The 10,633-nt window shown below is 38.3% G+C and overlaps 2 protein-coding genes across 2 annotated transcripts; one reads left to right on the top strand and one right to left on the bottom strand.

The window, feature by feature from the left end:
- Positions 1-277: 277 nt before the first annotated feature.
- Positions 278-2,928, bottom strand: LOC120721298. Its single transcript, XM_040011526.1, has 5 exons — positions 2,827-2,928; positions 2,008-2,084; positions 1,109-1,273; positions 770-901; positions 278-603 (listed from the first exon to the last, which is right to left on the bottom strand). Exons 2-5 carry the CDS (start codon positions 2,081-2,083, stop codon positions 467-469), a joined length of 510 nt encoding a protein of 169 aa, XP_039867460.1. The 5' UTR covers position 2,084; positions 2,827-2,928; the 3' UTR covers positions 278-466.
- Positions 2,929-2,970: 42 nt separating this feature from the next.
- On the top strand, positions 2,971-7,742 carry emc8 (ER membrane protein complex subunit 8). Its single transcript, XM_040011524.1, has 5 exons — positions 2,971-3,487; positions 4,863-4,939; positions 5,049-5,118; positions 6,289-6,383; positions 6,602-7,742. Exons 1-5 carry the CDS (start codon positions 3,275-3,277, stop codon positions 6,759-6,761), a joined length of 615 nt encoding a protein of 204 aa, XP_039867458.1. The 5' UTR covers positions 2,971-3,274; the 3' UTR covers positions 6,762-7,742.
- The last annotated feature ends 2,891 nt before the right edge of the window (positions 7,743-10,633 follow it).

The raw sequence follows: 10,633 nt of genomic DNA, 5'->3' as shown, positions 1-10,633 counted from the left end.
ATAAGAACCAGTTCATTACACCATTCGGTAGAAAAAGAAACAGCCAAATAGTTGCATCTTATTTTCCTCAGAGGTACTGGAGCAATATTCAGCAGTCCATAGACCAAAATGTACTCAAAATTCAGGATTATAGTTACAGAAAATAATGAACAAACATATATATATATATATTAGATATATTTCAACCTTAAGAATAATTTTATATCTAGCTGCCATAGTTTGTACCTGATATGTAAAATCAGTGTTAATGAAGGAGTCATACAGTTAACACAGTTAATCAGAGGTTTTAAACAGTTTAACAATTTTTATTTTTATTATACACAACGACCTTAAGAGGAAGTGGTCTTCCAAAAATCACAGGTAAGGTGAGGTAATGTGGACATCTGATAAATACAGAAATATATGTATTTTTGTATCTTTGAGTTGGTCTGCCTGTATATAGAACTATTATAGTCCTCTTGGTCTTTTACTTTTTCCACTGCTTGTTTTCGTAGTCCCAGTGGGCTGAGAAACCCTGCACTGGGCCCATTCTCATGTCCAGCATTCTCTGCAGCTCCTTCTCCTTGTACTCTTCCTCAAACGTATGTGGAACAGGTCCATACACTGGAAAGAAACAATAACAAATGAGTCAAGTGATGAGCCAGATTATACCGCAAAAAAATGTGTTCAATACTGCATTCTTTACTTAACCAACATGAAAACCTGAGGCAGCTGAACATCAGATATTACACAGGTTTCCTTGCATATAAGCAATATTTTTCATAATTACCATATTTCCTCTGCCAAAGCACAACCAGCCCAGTGAAGCCAATGAAGAAGAAGATTCCTCCAACCACAGACTTCCACTCTCCTGATCCCTGGTTCATCTCAGCAAAGCTCTGCTTGAAGCTGATGCGGTACACTGTAAAGTGGAAAAACAACTCTAGATTACATTTTTTAAGAATTTGGAAACACAAATACTCTTGGAATTTAACATTACACCACTCCCATTATTTAGCATGAATTTAAACAATTTTAGTACTCCCTATCCTACATAATAAGAGTGGTGCAGTTATACATTACATTAGTATAAATGGGTGAACAACACTATAGCGTTATTGAGTCCTACATGCAATCTTCTCCTCATTAGAGAGTGCAACCCAGGAGCCCTTCTCCTTCTCCTTCAGGGACTTCTGCTCTGCACTCAGGTTCTGCACATAACTGACGTCGGGGAGAGGGCTGTCACGCCTGTCGAAGTAGGCAGGGAGGGCATAGTCCTCAATCTTAGCAACACCTGCAGGGGAGACCACAGTAACTCATCAAATTACTTTCACACATAATCCCTCACTTCATGTCAATGCTTTTTTTAAAACATAACCTTATTTTAGTTACCGGGCTTATCCCAAGACCAGATTTGTTTTCATTTTGTTTTTACATTTCTGCTCTCAAACCCTGGATCTAGTTCACTGTAGTATTGTTTATCACTGTTTAGATGTACTGCCACTTGAAACTGCAGACAAAAACAAAACCCACACAGACACAAACTTGTGTGTGTGGGTTTCTGATTGTGAGCAGTGTTTCGTTTCTCATTTGACCTATAATATACTGCAACATTGCAGCAGCAACAGCACTCCTGAAAAGCCTGTTTTTTGTTAATAAAGTAAAACCCATTGTAATCTGTACTTAAAAAAATCATTTTATCTCTGTGTAATTTTGGCTGTAAAACTGGTGCATCTTCTTTAATCTATTGTCATAAACTTAAGGTGTCAGTTACCAGAGACAAGTTTTTTTTCTTCACACCAGCCAAGCTCCCATTACATATTAGAAATGTAGTATTACAGGAAGAACATGGCTTCATTTTACAACACAAACAGCTTCATTTATTTTAAATGGTCAACTGAAGGTACATTTTAAACGTTTAGTTGTATATGAACAGAGATTTCAAAAGGTCAGTGGCACAAGCGGAGTCTATTGTTATACTGCCAGCCATAAATAGAACACATTCAATGCATTTCGTCTTATACCTACCATGTCCTCCACGGACACAGACAGATGTGGAAATGGCACGTTTGCCAATAAGGCTTAGGGCTCTGGTTGCCAGCATTCTGTGGAAAACGTCATATAAGAGAAATTAAGAAACCGTATTAAGCACTAATAAAGGTTAAATGACTTTACAATTGTTTCTGTCTTTTAATTTTTAAAGTAAACCCCGTTTCAATAGGAGATCGTGTACATACATAACAAAGAGTAGGCTGCACAGGGTCCATATTTACATCACAATCTTTTATAAGCTATTTATATACATAAAATCCTGACTCATTTTAAAATAAGTCAGTTACCATCCATATGGAAAATTTCCCTACATGAAATAATCGTCCAGGTTGATGGGCTTATTGTTAAGATTGCAAAATATTTGGTTTTACTACGACCGTCCGGCTAACCTGATGTTAGCATTAGCAACAAACACAAGGTCATAGCACCAGGGGATAAATATTCGTAGAAATACCAGATTCTCTGATGCGACCATGCAATATTCATCATTCTTCTATTGACTGAAACTACATTAATGCGTAATAACGGCAGATGACTGAAACATGTACTATCTTCATATCAAACCCGCCTTCATAAATCTGATGCTACATGCTAATGACAGCTACCCGGAACATTAGTCAGTCCTCGCTCCTATCTCCTCCGACAAAGTCACTACTTATTTCGGTTAAAATAGGCGATTCTTCGCAAGCCGTTACTTTTTCCTAGGATGCACATGTCGCGGATGCTAAAATTATGTATATCTACGAAGGACAAGTAATTTATTATTGAGTTTATAAAAATAAAATAAAACCATACCTCTTGTCTCTTTCTTGCTCCCGTCCGCCGACAGTCTGAAGGGAAGTGTGACTGGGAACGGAAAAACGTAAATTGTGCGTTTGACCGGATGGACTCTGATCTCGTTTTACGACAGTTCTGATTTACGGCACCACCGGTGCTACAGCAACGAGTGGAAGGTGGAAGTAAGATTAGCTTCTGTGACTGCACGCCGACTAATTTATCCAGCATAAAAGGACTGCTGTCATTTCGGATAATTGTAGAGCTTAATTAACTCATCACAAACTGTACTTCCGACATCATATCGTGGCAGTAAGTTAACTGCTGAGGTGTACATCTACTTTTCTCCGGGCATGTCAAGTAACGATAGCTAACGGTAGCAGGCAGCTGTCCCCCCCTCCTTACCGTCTAACTTAGCCACTCTGGAAGCTTTAGTCTTTACTGAAATTCTGCCGACTTTCTTATAAAAATGCCCATTCAGCTGACAAGTCAGGCGTACTGTAAAATGCTTTTACATGCTGCCAAATATCCACACTGCGCCGTGAATGGATTGCTGGTGGCAGAAAAGAAGAAGGACAAAAAGAAAGACAGCCACAGTGAGCCAGTTCTGTGCGTGGACTGTGTGCCTCTGTTTCACGGTACTCTAGCTCTGGCACCAATGCTGGAAGTAGCCTTAACGCTGGTAAGTATTTGCATATAGAGTTCTGTGAAGAAAAAAATTGCCCCAATTAAATAGAAAATGTAGGTTTTAATGTGATGATTTCATTTATTGAAGTAAAAAAATCACTGAATTTCACTATCCACACCCAGGCCTGATTACTGTAGATCTGTTACAGCAAGAAATCACTTCACGTTTGTCTGTCATGTCTGTCTAAAAACAACTCAAAGTATTACATCTTTCTATGATCTAAAGGCACTCAGAAGAAGAAAAAAAAAGTCACTAGTATATGCTGGCGTGGAAAGGTTGCACAGCATTAGAATGATGAGAGCCATTATCAACCAGTGGAGAAATCTTGGAATAGTGGTGAACCCTCTCAGGCTTGGCCAGCCTACCAAAATCGCTCCAAGAGCACATCAGTGACTCATCCAGGAGGGCCCAAAAAGAACCCCAAACAACTAAAGACCTGTAAGTGTCACTTGATTCAGATAAGGTCAGAGTTCATGATTCACTGGCTGAAAATGGCATCCACTGGAGAGCTCTAAGGCAAAAACCATAAACCTGTTTACAACTGGCATGAAACTACCACAGAATTTCATAAGATGAACATCATAACAACAATCAAACATGGTGGTAGTGTGATGGTCTGCGGTTGCTTTCGCTGTTTCAGGCCCTGGACAACTGGCTGCGCTTGTAATTAGAACCATGAATTCTGCTGTACCAGAAAGTGCACTTGGGTTATACAACAGGACAATAATGTGAAAAAAGGAGGAAGTCCAGCTCTGAGTGATTAAAAAGAAGTACATTCACAGAATGATAGTTTTGAGGTTACCTAGTCAAAATCTGCACTTACATTTTTAAGGGATGCTTTGGCATTCCTCCAGTTATCACTTGACTTAAGGTCTTGCTGCCAAGAGTGGCACAAGTAGTTATTGGGTTTAGGGGACAATAAATTTTTCACAGGGCCAGGTAGGTTTGGGTAGCTTCATTTTACCCTGACTAATTATTGTATTTTGTATTTACTCAGGGCATCTTTGTTTAATATTATCTTTTATTTGATGACAAATTCTGGTTTAGACACTTGCCATCTAGTATGCCTTCTAAAATGACAGTACAGTTTTTCTTTTGTTTTAAATGTTTTATTGTAGCAATTTGTTAGGTTGTGGTGCTTTTGAAGTATCCTGCTTTACTCTAAAATCCATTACTAATGTTGCGTCACTTTTATTTATGGTAGTGAGACTGGAAATAATATCAAATTAATGTCTGCAGCTCTGAAATAGTTATGAAGTTTCAGTCTAGCTCTATATCCATTTTCCTATGTTTAAAATAAAATATACCTGACCTAAACTATGTTTCTGTTCTTATATGTCAACCTGATGGGCCCCCGCTCCAACTCCAGATTGACACTTGGTGTAAAGAAAATAATTATGTCATTGTCGGATATTATCAAGCCAACGAACGCACAAAGGATTCAAGGTAGAAACACTGGCGCCGTGCTGTTCCAGGGAAAAACAACCACTGAGAAACCATGCTGCATCCTGCTTTGGACCTCACTTTAATATATGCTTGATCTTTTCTCCTGCAGGCCCAACCAAGTTGCAGAGAAAGTGGCAGCCAGAATTTCTGAGAACTTCAGTGAAGCAGCAATTGTTATGGTAACTGTAAATTATTAAGGCTGATGCAACTGGGTTACACGTTATGTTTTTTTTTTCTTTTCTCCAAAGCAATTGCTACATCCATTGTTATAAATGCATCCTCTTCAGGTAGCAGCTGAGTTTTAGTTTAGTAAAAATGAACCAAAATCCTTATATACACTTGTCAGCACAAGCCTCTATTTATGTCTCTATACAGTAATATATAATATTGTATAAATAGAGTGACTGATGTGGCTCTACAGGTTGAAAATAAAGCCTCAAAATTCTATCAGATATTTCAGTGAAATTTGCTATAATGACATTTATGATGATGTAGAAAAAAATGCTGAGCCCTTTATAGGTGATTGCAGCTCGCAGACAGCAGGATTTAATCCATGCAAATAAAGTGTAGCACATCTTTCATCCTTCTTTTCCAATGAGTTGCTATCACTGATGACACACTGCCCAATTTGAAGTGCGAATCTATCGCCACAAGGTGCCAGCAGCAGCAGCGGCATTGTAAGGCAATAGCAGTGACGCAGCAAATGTAAGCACAGTATCCTCACGTTTAATAAATGACAATGTTTCGGTCCTGTTGACCTTCAGCAAGAGCTGGGTTGTAATTTTATAGTTTAAACGTATTAGCTGTAAGTGGGAGAGCGTGCGATGAGTTAGAATTGTTTCTGTGGAATTTTGTCACACATTTGGTTGTGCAAAGATTTTGAATTAGTACTTTGAAACATACTAAAACTTAAATAAAACAAAATACTTTCTACCCAGGGTGCTGCATGTTGAGTCGAGATTTTTTAGCCAGCTGCTTTTCCACCATGTAACCACATCAGTCATTTCTAGCCACTGTTTGCTCTGCCTGTCATATGTAGTCCAACTGGCAAGTGCTCCAGCAAGACTCTGTTGAGTCACCTTTAGCAGGAACAGTTTTCTTCCATATTTTGCAAAGCATTGTTTTGTTGGAGGTCATTGAAGTAGCTGCCTTTTTACTGAATCATTCAGTCTGACATGCAGCTCTCAGTCTCAGACGTGTCTGGGCGAAATAATTAGATGCATTATAAAATATATAACACTGTTTCTGAAAGACATTTTTCTTAGACCCTGGTCTGGTCTGTTGCAGTTGTTGTTATCACCTAAAAGTTGCACCTAAATTCACAGTAAATTTTGCGTGTTTTCCTGCAGGTGGACAGCAGTAAGTTAACAATGAGCTGTTCCGAACCCATCGTCTTGATCTATGATCACCACGAAAACAAGTGGAAAAACAGAGAAGTAACGGCGTAAGTGTTAAGAGCTATTTTAGTGTGAGATTTTATCTTCCTCTGCAGACTATTTGTGCAGCTAACTCAGAGCTTCCAGCATACTTACAACTCCAAGTGTTCTCTCATTTACTTGAATTATTTAGACAAAGTACATTACACTGTAATTACATTGTAATTACCCTGTATTTTCAGTATTAAAGCTTGAATATGTAATTTTTCAAAAAACTGTTTTCCAGTGACTCCTTTGAGGACTGGAGCGAAGCACAGAAAATCACATCTGCCCTGCTGGTGGGTCGTTCCTATGAGAACTTGATTGATTTTGACAGTCACTTGGATGATCTGAGGAACGACTGGACCAACCCTGTTATTAACAAGTCCGTCCTGGATCTGTGCTAAGACCTTCAGTCGGGAGTACCCATGACACACACATGCACGCACACACACACATGTGAACAACTATATTGCTGCCAATTCAGCATGCACACTGCTACTTGTGTAGCACAGGAGAATGAAAAAGCTGAACCTATAGTCTGCGTTCCATAAAAAGTCTCTTTCGCTGAAGGGAACTTGTGGGGACGGTGGCCAGTTAGGCCAAATGTTTTAAGGGCAAGCACCATATGTGCGCTGTTGGCCCGTGTCCACCTTTTACAGGTTGATGCTGCAGTGATGAAAGCTTTTATGGGTTTTTTTTTTTTATGCAACTTTGGGTTTTTTTTTCCCCTGCAATGGGTTTTGATATCCTGTTTTGTGTAAAAGTTTAGATTCTAGAGGTTTAAACCTATACATTTGCTTTTAGCCATACAGAGATCAAGTTCTAAATAAGTTCTAAATTATTAATTTTTAGGTAATGATTTTACTGATAGGATAAATGTGTGTTCTTTATTAAGTTTCTTGTTTATAAAAGATCTGAAGGAAAATTCACATATATAAGTGAAGTCTGAAAGTTTTAGATGACGCTGAACCAGAGATTTGGCCCATTCAAAAGCCCCAACTTTAATCTTTCCGTAGATGCATTTCTAGCGTGCATGCTTCTCGGTACTGCCACTAATGCGACAGAGAATGTCAGTCTGGATGATGCACATATGCATTTTGGCTCTTGATTTATGATCTGGAAGACCGGCTCTATACTGAATCAGATCACAGGAATGTGTGAATTTTGTTTTGTGTGGATATCCATTCTAAGAACTAGATAAATTCTATGTTAACACTTAACTGATTATTCTAAAACCAAATATTAAAAAGTTAATATTTATTGTGAGACTACAGAAACACCTTTTGTAATTGAGATTAGAATCAATCAGTTAATTGTGTGGATGAAACATTTTCTACTGCAATTGTTTTGAGCTGAATGTTCAATGAAACTGATTTTTGAAAACATCTACATGTTTCTACAGATCTCTTATTGCCTCTTATGTGTTAAACCTATTTAGCTGCGTCTTATACAGTTATTTGCAAAAGGACTGTTCAGCCATGCTAAGGTAAAGTGAAGCCTTACTGCTTCTATAGGCTTACAGAGTTGCATTTGAACAGACTACAAGTCTTCTGGAACAAAGTCCACTGGACACAAACACAGAAGACAAACTGAAAACACAAACAGCATATAAGCACAAACACCTCATACCAACAGTTGCATAATGGAAGAGGGGTGATGATTTAGGCTTGTTTTGCAGCCACATGACCTGGGCACCTTGGCAGTTACTGAACTGACCATGAAACCCTCTGTATCTGAGGCCATCTGTCTGAGAGCTTGATCAAAACTGGGTCAAGGAACAGGACAATAATCCACAGCACAACAGCAAATCTACAAGAAAACATCTGAAAAAGAAAAGAATCAAGATGTTGCAGTGGTCCAGTTAAAGTCCAGACCTCAACCTCATTGAAATGCTGTGGCTGGACCTTAAGAGAACTGTGCATAAACAAATATCCACAAACCTCAATGAACTGAAGCAGCGTTACAAAAAACAATGGATCAAAGTTCCTCCACGCTGTGAGCGACTGATAAACTCATACACAAAGCAAGCACTTCAAGTTATTGGTCTTAAGGTGATTCTACAAGCAGAGTCATGTGAAAGCTTTCTTTTTCACATGACTGCATCTCTGCCATGACAATTTAAAAAAAGCCTAAAATCACTTTTAGAATAATCACTGCCCAGCTTTGGGTTGTTTTTTTTTTGTATGGTTTAGCAGCAGCCTGTTGAATTAAGGTTTTTTTTAATAGTTTTGTTCAAGAACAAAATACACAGAGTGCTTTACAGCACAGAATAAGATGCAAATAAAATGGTATATTAAAAAACAAAATAAAAGCAATCCTGCATATATGGGTCTTAAGTTTATTTTTAAAGATATCAATCAGTCCACAGACTTTAGATCCAGTGGAAGCGATTTCCATAACTTGGGAGCCACAGTCACCTTTTGTCTTTAACCTGGACCAAGGTACAGCCAATAAACACTGTCGGCTAACCTCAGTGCTAGAGGTCATGAATGGTTGTAGTAGCTGCGGTTTTCTAATAATTTAGTGGTGCAAAGTTCATATTCGCACGTGTCTACAGATTATTTCATGCTTTGTGACCATTCTAATCTATAGCTTCAGTCTCCCATACTCTGCATAATGTAATTCTTGTAAAATGAAAACTAAATGACAGTGTGGCCGTATCTGTGAAGAACTCATGGAAGTTTTTAAACAAATGACACTGTATATTTTCCTAATATCCATATTCATTTTATGCTGCTTTCTACTCCAGCACATTAAGTGAGACAACAGAAATCTGACAGCAACTTACATTATTTTTAAATGTATAAAAAGCTAATAAAGTGGTCCCTACATTGACTAGTTACATCTTACATGCTACTTACACGCTGCCATATCAGCAAAAATAAATAAACAATAGTAACAAACAAAATAAAAAATGGAATTAAAACAGAGATGTTAGAGATGTGAAAGTGGTTTAAATTGTGAATGTAGTATTCTAGTTTCAGTAAAGATAAGTACTTCTTCTATCAGTGCACGATAAATGAACTGAAACTAATTCTGTCTAACTACAGCATGGGTGCATTTCTGCAGAAATACCTCAAGCACAGTCCGCTGACAGGAAATATTTGAAGTGGATTTGAGAGCAGATGCTATTAAAATAAATGGTTTGGATTTATGAAGAGGTTTCATTGCTGTTTTAAATAATAGATTGTGGTGTCTTCTGTCAATTTTCTTTGTTTGTTTTATCTTGGCAAATTTATTTGAGATGTGTGGTGTGAATGTTGTGAGACCGTTTGTACAACCAGGAAGAATCCTTTGGATGGGGTTATTGATCCCGAAAGGGAAATTACTTCAGCAGCAGAAGGAATAAAAATAAAAACAGTATAACAGACAACAGAAACATTTTTAAAAACTACTACAGGAAAACACCAAAGGCCGTAAAATATGAGGCAGTGAAAAATTGCATGTAAAACTGTGATAAAAAATGAAATATGAATGAAATAGAAAACATAATAAGACTGAGGTTATGTAAAACAGAATTCTGCAGAGTGGTAATGCAAGAATGGTTCTTTATGGCAACAAGGTTGAATAATTCTGAGGGAGAATGAGCTCCGTAGTGTAGAAAGGAGGAGGTGTGACGGGTTGTCCATGATATTCAGTGACCTCCTGTCTCTCACTGACCCAAATGCCTCCAGATAGATTGATGATCCTAATGTCATCACTGGCCTGGATGCTGGCACAGACCGGCAGAAGTTCTTCAACATCTTGCTGAACACACTGAAGGATCTGGACCTCCTCAGAAAGTAATCAGTTGATCCCCTTCTTGTACACAGCATCGCTGTAGGTTCTTTGGTACAGTCTGTCACTGAACACCAAGTATCTGTTGTTAGCTGTCCACTGATTCAGCTTCCTCACCCACGATTCTAATGGGTTCAGACCCAGTCACTGACAAAAACATCTAACTTTGTTCTCACATGTGGTCACTGCCACCTTTCTTGTTATTGCCTGGTGAATGCTGCCATCTGGTGGAGTTTAGTTGCAACTGTTGTCACTCACATGGCCCACTTCCTTCTTCCGGGCCAGACAATGCTAAATTAAAATTTAAGGTATGGTCAGCTTCGTCACGGCCAGGCCCGCACCTCACACGTAAATTAACAATTTTAAAAATGCAATTAACACCGAGATTCGAGAAATTATACAGAAAAACAAAAATAAAAATGTGACGTGCCGTAATACGGCACACAATAATGTTCACTTTTGCGATACTGCGCTTCCTGTTGATGACGTAGTTGTCTTT

This window comes from Simochromis diagramma, unplaced genomic scaffold, assembly GCF_900408965.1.
Source record: "Simochromis diagramma unplaced genomic scaffold, fSimDia1.1 OVJJ01000603.1, whole genome shotgun sequence".
NCBI lineage: Eukaryota > Metazoa > Chordata > Actinopteri > Cichliformes > Cichlidae > Simochromis > Simochromis diagramma.
The sequence above is the reverse complement of the archived record's forward strand: the minus strand, read 5'-3'. Positions and strand labels throughout refer to the sequence as shown.

Bases quoted from the DNA above. Each gene is read 5' to 3' on its own strand.
- LOC120721298 (XM_040011526.1), bottom strand. From the start codon at position 2,083: ATGCTGGCAACCAGAGCCCTAAGCCTTATTGGCAAACGTGCCATTTCC. The intron at 902-1,108 runs GTAGGACTCAAT...TCCACTTTACAG, and splicing joins TAATGAGGAGAAGATTGCAT to TGTACCGCATCAGCTTCAAG. The intron at 604-769 runs GTAATTATGAAA...GTTTCTTTCCAG, and splicing joins GCTTTGGCAGAGGAAATATG to TGTATGGACCTGTTCCACAT.
- emc8 (XM_040011524.1), top strand. From the start codon at position 3,275: ATGCCCATTCAGCTGACAAGTCAGGCGTACTGTAAAATGCTTTTACAT. The intron at 3,488-4,862 runs GTAAGTATTTGC...CTCCAACTCCAG, and splicing joins TGGAAGTAGCCTTAACGCTG to ATTGACACTTGGTGTAAAGA. The intron at 4,940-5,048 runs GTAGAAACACTG...TTTCTCCTGCAG, and splicing joins GAACGCACAAAGGATTCAAG to GCCCAACCAAGTTGCAGAGA.